At 39.5% G+C, this 7,594-nt stretch overlaps 2 protein-coding genes across 3 annotated transcripts in view; both read left to right on the plus strand.

Annotated features, from left to right (window-relative positions):
• The window catches only part of LOC104962976 (protocadherin-15-like), a 44,027-nt gene that overhangs the window by 10,358 nt on the left and 26,075 nt on the right, over positions 1 to 7,594 (plus strand). The window contains exons 5-9 of the mRNA XM_010791510.1: positions 1,351 to 1,581; positions 1,871 to 1,959; positions 3,527 to 3,703; positions 4,283 to 4,501; positions 5,730 to 5,738. Coding sequence (XP_010789812.1) covers positions 1,351 to 1,581; positions 1,871 to 1,959; positions 3,527 to 3,703; positions 4,283 to 4,501; positions 5,730 to 5,738 — 725 coding nt within the window. The remainder of the gene's footprint in view (positions 1 to 1,350; positions 1,582 to 1,870; positions 1,960 to 3,526; positions 3,704 to 4,282; positions 4,502 to 5,729; positions 5,739 to 7,594) is intronic.
• The window catches only part of LOC104962961 (TBC1 domain family member 9B-like), a 1,592-nt gene continuing 773 nt past the window's right edge, over positions 6,776 to 7,594 (plus strand). For both annotated transcript variants that reach the window (XM_010791490.1, XM_010791500.1), the window contains exon 1: positions 6,776 to 6,867. In XM_010791490.1, the coding sequence (XP_010789792.1) occupies positions 6,807 to 6,867 (61 nt within the window). In that variant the 5' untranslated portion in view covers positions 6,776 to 6,806. The remainder of the gene's footprint in view (positions 6,868 to 7,594) is intronic.

Consider the following 7,594-nt stretch of genomic DNA (forward strand, 5'->3'; position numbering starts at 1 on the left):
GGAGGAGCCTCACCGCGCTCCCATTTAGTTTCATTTGTTCTTAAACCATGATGACTCAAAATTTCCGTTTTTATGACTTATTGAAATTCAACACACATATTAGAAAAACTAGGGATGGGTACCGAGCCCCGGTATTAAACGGGCCCGGGGCTGAATTATTAAAGACCGTGGTACCGTTAAGCTCCGACGTTAGCGGTCTTTTTATCGGTACTGGAGACATGTACAAAATGTATTATTGCTACACAAACATTATATTGCAGTTTGAGTTTCGCCAACTCCGTTTCTAACATGCAAAAAGACTGCAAAATGCGTCTATGATTATTTTTAGTATTTTCGATCTCTGTGTACACTCACGCAGTTTACACACACGCAGCTGCTACATGCAGCAACACACACACGCACGCACGCGCACACACACGCACACACACACACACACACACACACACACACACACACGGAGGAGATGGCGGAGAGAACGCGCTCCGAGGTGTGGTTAAACTTTACCCGTCACGATGCTCGTTGCCTAAAGTGCTATAAGAGTTTAGCATGTAAGGCCGGTAACACGAGCAATTTGTCCAAACATCTTGCAAAAGTGCACCACATTCAGACGGAGAAATGCACCGGGTTCGACTGTCTTTCTAGTAGCTCTGTAGCCCCATCCACGAGTAACGTTTCCACGTCAGGTATTATGTATGCTAGCAGCAACACTGAGAGTTAACTACATTATACAAACATGGGTTAATGATTAGAGGTAACTGAGTTATTTAGTTTGTTAAAGTTTCAGCTATTCTGTTTAGTCATCAGATTATTTAGCCTAATACGATTTGTTAAAACGTTGTTGTTTTTTTTAATGTGAAATATTATCTATTTAATTTAAATAAAAAGCAATGTTAGTTTTGTTCACAATTTGTTTAGTTAGTTTACCTTATTTTTTTCTCCAACAGAACCGATAAAAGTACTGTTAAAAGACCGGACCGATAAGTGGTATCGATAAAAGTAGTAGTACCGTTAAAACCTTAACGATACCATCCCTAATTATATATATCATTTGTTGGTGGAGTGACACATACAAGACATGGTATCCGTTCTGAGCTAATCAATAAACATGACAGCTGCATTTTGTTATCCCCTCAAACACATTGAATCAAGGAGATGGGCTCACAATCATGATGGTAATCACGCATCATAGAATTGATTGTTTAGATAATGGCGATAAATGACTTGATCACAGTGTTGGTGCTGATGACATTTTATCATACTGGTGATTATGATGATGAAGATATTGTGGCGGTGTCACTATGATGATTAGAATAATCACACGGTCGGGATTGTATTTCCCTCTTTTCACAGGCCCTGGACAAAGACACCGGGAACTACAGCGCGATGATGTACCGGCTCATCATTCCCCCTCCCGCCGGTAAAAACACTAAAGACAGCAAAGGTGGCTTCATCATCGAACCTTTCAGCGGCGTGGTGAAGACGGCAATCATGTACCGCAACATGAGGCGGTCATATTTTAAATTTGAGGTGGTTGCTACAGACAACTATGGCCAAGGACACAGCAGCAAGGCGGAGATAGTGGTATGTGTTTATATTGCTCACACTGGTGGCAGGTTTATAACAGCTTTCTGCATGTTAAACACTTTCCACATTTAACAACATGGTGGAACTTTATTGCTATCAGATTTATTTAGCTCCCAGAATGACCTTGATTCAAATAAAAAATATCAAACAAATTGAAATTGTCAAAGCATTGCTATATTGGAAAGAGAACTTATAGTTCAGTGCTTCTGGCCAGCTAAACATGCTGTTTGTAGGTGAGTTTAAATGAATAAATGAATTGTTTTAAAATGTATTTTCTGCTTTGTAGGTGTCAGTCGTTAACCAGCTGGACATGCAGGTGGTCGTATCAAATGTCCCTCCCACCTATGTGGAGAAAAACAAAGACAAGCTGCTCAGGTAACGTGCAAAATGCAGCACTTTGTTGTTGATTTACCATTCAATCATAAATGTGGCTGTACTGCAGTATGAGTGTCATTTTAAAGAAGCTTACTGATGCTCTTAGAGAAAAAAACATTTGCCAACAAGTAAACAATGAAAGCCGTTGATTTACATCTTCTCTAATGACCTTCTGAACCTCTGCTCACATGACACGTATTGTTAGTCCCTGAGTGACAGTCGCCTACTTATCTTTAAGTTAGTTTTATAGGTGAAAAAACATCCTGCTTTTCATGTTTAAATTGTCAGTGCAAGCCTTACAAAGTGAGCAAGAGTTCAAAAGTTTAATTCGAGTAGGTGTACCGTATATTAAGTGATGCAGTATTGCAATTCAGTGGCTTCTCCATATCGAGTTAGTTATGGCAGGTCTCCATAGGAAGGACTGAAGCTGTAATTGCTACCATGGGGAAATCAACAAGACTTGATAGAGAGCACAAAAAGTCTTCATAAATAGTGTTTTTTATCAGAAAAAATGAAGTGTCCTTGTAAGAATGAAGTTGTCAGTGCTTTCTTGAACTCAAGCTTGGACTTTACGTTACAGGGTAAACACATGTCTTGATGTAATAATGAGAATAATAATGCTAAACTTACAGATGTAGCTTGTCTTTATGTTTGACATGTTTTTTGTCTTTGTTGAAGTTTAAGGTATTCAGATTATTGTATGGGAATATGAGGGCATATTTTATTTAGGAATGTTTTTTAAGATACATTTCCACAATGTTGATTTGTTACCTGCTATTGAAACACATGCCCACCCAGCTGGCTCATTACGCTCATGTTCTTTTTCAAAATTTTAATAAATACAAAACATAACAAATCATTACTTGTAGGAAGAGGCAGGAAAGACAGCTGTGCTTTTTTGAACCCTCCACATAATCTTAAAAACTGTTATAGAGAAGACAAGATTTATACACAGAACATAATGACTACATGCTCCTTTGTAGTCCTCCCTCTGTCTCTTGAAGCTAACATTAAACCGTCAAAGATATTCCTTCGACGTTCGAAAGAAATGAGGCGCAAGCACTGAATGAAATGACCTTATCAACACCCCGGTGGCAGCTTAAATGCTACTTTTACTTTCCTCAATTTCAGTTCAGTCTGTTTCGGAACTGTTCCCCCACAGTCAGCCAAATGTGTTTTTTACTAAACAAACACTGCATGATTCATTCTACGCTATGATAGTTCTGCCTGTTCACAGCTTTGTCTGTTTCCTGCTTACTCAAATGACTTAATAATGAGGTTTTAAATAAAAATGTTTAGATATATTCTCTTTCTCTTACTCACACACATGCACACACCTCAGTTCCTGCTGTGTGCAGGTGTTTCTGGTTGGACACAAATCACTTTCGCACAGCGTGAGTCTGCCTAGCTTACAGGAAATGAAAAAACATGTGTGTTTTCGCATGTCTTTTCTGTGTGTGGTGTGTCATAAAAGTCTTGTTTGTACGTTTATTTATGTACATTAATGTGTGTGTTGTGACTGTTGTGTTATCCCATCAATGAATATATCTTATTTCTTAATCCTCAGCATTTTGGAACGATACGTCCAGGAACAGATACCGGGAGCAAAGGTAGTCGTGGAAACCATTGGGCCCCATCGCCATGGTGAAGGAATGCAGCAGGAAGACTACACCAAGTCTGACCTCATGATTTACGCCATCGACCCGCTGACAAACAGAGCCGTGTCTAGACAGGAGCTCTACAAGTAAGAGCTCTGCCAAAGAAAATAATGAACTTTACCCCATCCATGAGATGTAAAATGGCAGCTCTCCAAAGTCTTTATATTATAACATGAGAAAAGACTCAAATGACATTGCAAATAAGTAATTAAATTGGCCTCAATTAGTTTTTGAGAGTTCTTTCTGGAAGCTTAGCCAATAAATTAGAAAAGTACAAACAAAGTTTTGCTGGTCCTCGCTTTGACTTAGAGCTTTTTTAAGGGTGAGGAGTTTTTATCTAAAGTGACTCAGATACACTTCAATACTAAAGACAAGTCGACTGCAGGGGTTGGGATTGAACCAGGAAAACATCAGATTTTCAGATCAGTAAACCCCTGAGCCACATTTGTAAGTATAACAAGTGGACAGACGTGTTTGTATGGTTGTACCGTGCAACTGACTGACTTAGTAAACACTTCACTGCATAGAGAACTGTTTTACATCTAGCTGTCAGATAGTTCTTACCTTCACTGTGCGTTATTTGACGTTGTTAATGAATTGTAGATTTGATTGTTTACACCAAATAAACACGGTGTCAGTTTGATCATTGATTTCTAACCCCAAAGGTTTCTGGATGGTAAACTTTTGGACATCAATAAAGAGTTCCAGCCCTTCCTCCCTCCCGGCGGGCGGATTCTGGAGATCCGAACCCCTGAACTGGTGACCAGCGTGAAGAAAGCTGTGCAGACGGTCGGCTACACAGAGGGGGCGCTGCTGGCTCTGGCCGTTATCATCATCGTCTGCTGCGTCCCCGCCATATTTGTAGTCATCTTCACTTACAGACAGTACGTTTGAATTACTTGTTATATTTCTCAGAGTTTTGGTATAAAAATGGCACTTAATCAAGGACAATAGAAATGTAACTTATAATTAGCTTGTTTTCTAATACTCTACACTTTCTTTTTAGCAAAAATCCCATAAAGAGAATGACTCCTCAGTTAGAGGTTATTTGTTATTGCCTGTCTATCAAAAGCCTGATAGCTTGTTAGTCAGTGCTTTAGACTTGTATTATTGTCCAAAAATTATGCACCGCAGTCAATCTATAATTCCTTTATTGTCTCCATACTGTTATGAGTACACCAAATGAGTATTGATTTGCTGAAAATATTGCCCAACAAATGCAGCGGTTGCTCCTGATGATAAGCATTTACTCAAAATGACATTGGCCAACTGTTGTGAGATGTAGTTATTAAATATACTACATATTTTTGGCAATATTTTAAGGATGTAGTCGTCACTAGGAACATATGTGTTGTTACAGTGTAAACCTCATAGCAGTTATCAAATCTCTTGCATTCTAACATATTTTTGGATAAGGCCTTCCAGCCATTGCTATAATTGTAGTTGTCTGAAAATAAACCATATATTTCAACATTGATTTAACACAACTAGAGTATAATGTATGAATTAGGTACTTAAAACATATGAAGAAGGATTTGAACTTGAATAGGAATTCTAACAAAGATAAGAAACTTTTGAATTTCTTTTAAGCCAAAGCAGACAGTCAGAAAAGTCTCTCCCGTGGGACGTCCTCGAGCAGCATTTATCATTTGATCACCTGAGCCAGTCACTTCCCAGGATGATTCAGCATGGCAGCCTGTCCCACGGTGCCAATTCTAATAGTTTGTTTAGCTAACCACTGTGAAAAGCTATTAATTTCCTCCGTCTCCCAAACACATATAAACAAGCAGACACACACAGACACATATAAATTGGATCAGAGCATTTTGGAGAGCTTCTCATCCTGCTGAGGAAGAGAGATGAATAACAACGGACTGAAGTGGAGAGAGGCGAGGAGATGAGATTTGAAGAAAGGAAAAACAGAGCAGTATTCATCAGCATAATAATCAATGTTGCTAAATTACTGTAATGAAGACCAATTGTCCAACCGGGTTGTAAATTATAATAAGTAAACCTGGCTAACAAGAGGCGCCGTGTGATTTATGGTCCTAATAATCACTAATCTTTCCCTCTCTTTCTCTTTCCCCTGTCTGCTGCGTCTGTCACCACCAGATTCAAGGAGTGAGTACTGTTTTCATAATCCCATGCTAAAATATTAATGTCACTCCTGTCTTAAACAGCTCTCATTGTGATAAATGTGTTGACTCTCGTTGTACAATGAAATGGTTGAGCTCAGGAAGGGGCAATGAAACGGAAAGGACAGCAGACAATCAGCCAAATGAAGAACATAGATTCAGTAAATGTCCAAGTCTGAGGCTTTTATTAGAATTTATTAAATGGCTTAGTTGAATACTCGATTCTGATTGGTCAATTCAGAACACGTGACACTTTGTTAATACCGAACAGACAGACCGCTGTCAAGGACTTATTGACCGTTGTTAAGGACGCTCACATCTGCACAAACAAGTCCGTTCGATTTAACTGTATACAGTTTGGCCGAAAAGCAAACTGCATGCAGTTTGGTTTTCTAACTGACAAGACAAGAGCGACAAGAAAACAGCGGAGAAGTAACGGACACATATTCAGTGTGCAGTTACTTTGGCATTAGGGCAGGGATATCTAGATACTTTCCAAGGTTTGACATAATGAATTTTGCTACTTTCAAAGCAAGCAGCGATGTTTTCAAATCTGTAATCAAAAAGCTCCTCAAAAACGCTATCGAAGCAGTTCCTGCCGTTGCTACGTTAGTTCAAACGGTAACAACGGACTATTTTTCTTAGCGGATGCATGTCAATTTAAATCAATATACAACTATTTTTTAAATCAATAAAATCATTTTCTAAATCCATAAAAGCATTTCAATTAATAGTGGGAGTCATAACGTTACTTTGTTGAGAATGTGGCCGTGTAATAAGCGGGATAATGTGCATCGACTTGGTCATTAAAATAACACCTTCATGCCGATCTAGATCCCTCCGCTTCGCGTCGGGCTCCTGATCAGCCTGTCGGTGTTCTTTTCCCCATAATGACCGCGTCGCAGCACATTATCCCTTACATATGATGTAGCATGTCAACTCAGGATAATGTTGAGTGGCCAAGAATAACAATGGCAGTTGGTTANTGTGTGTGTGTGTGTGTGTGTGTGTGTGTGTGTGTGTGTGTGTGTGTGTGTGTGTGTGTGCAGGTGGGATGTATCACGGGGAAATGACGGAGAAACTCAAACTGCTCTACAAGCTGCACCTACCTCCAGGTAACACTTTGTTGTTTACCTATAGTTCACATGATGTTTACCTGCTGTTTACCTGTTGTTTACATGTTGTTGTTTACCAGTAACCTGTACTACGAAGCCAGTTCAACTAGTTATCTTAACTAACCCTAACAAGCGGTCCTACGACGCTGGTTATCAACTCGGTAACTCAAGCCAGGGTTTCTCTGTCCCGCTGAGTGCGCGTTCACATGAAAGAGGTGGTATCATTCTGAAGCATTCGACCAATCACAAACATGGAGAAGCTACTGACAGCGCAGCGTCATACTTCCTGAATGAAAAGTCAACTATAATATTAGACATATGAAGAAGTTAAACTTTAAACATCCATGACTTAAACACTTTATCCAGGATCAAAGCCACATAGCTGCACCTGCAAGGTGAATACAGCTGGTAACAGAACAAGTGTTTGAATGCGTACATTAACAGGTTTATGATATCACTGCCCCCGTCTAAGACACCATCTGACTTTCATTACATTTGACTCGAGTGTTTCCTCAACTTAATGTGTTGCTTCAAATAATCCTTCTGCATACAGTATGTGTATGTATAACCTGCTCCGGAGCATGTTATGTGTTCAGCATAAGTTACCATGGAGATCTACCCCGGTAAGAAGTGAACCAGCGTCGTAGGACCGGAAACCCAGAGTTAACCCTGAAGTTACCTCTGTTGTTTACGTGTTGTTGTTTACCTGTTGTTTACATGTTGTTGT

This window comes from Notothenia coriiceps, unplaced genomic scaffold (genome assembly GCF_000735185.1).
Source record: "Notothenia coriiceps isolate Sejong01 unplaced genomic scaffold, NC01 NC01_scaffold00001630, whole genome shotgun sequence".
Lineage (NCBI taxonomy): Eukaryota > Metazoa > Chordata > Actinopteri > Perciformes > Nototheniidae > Notothenia > Notothenia coriiceps.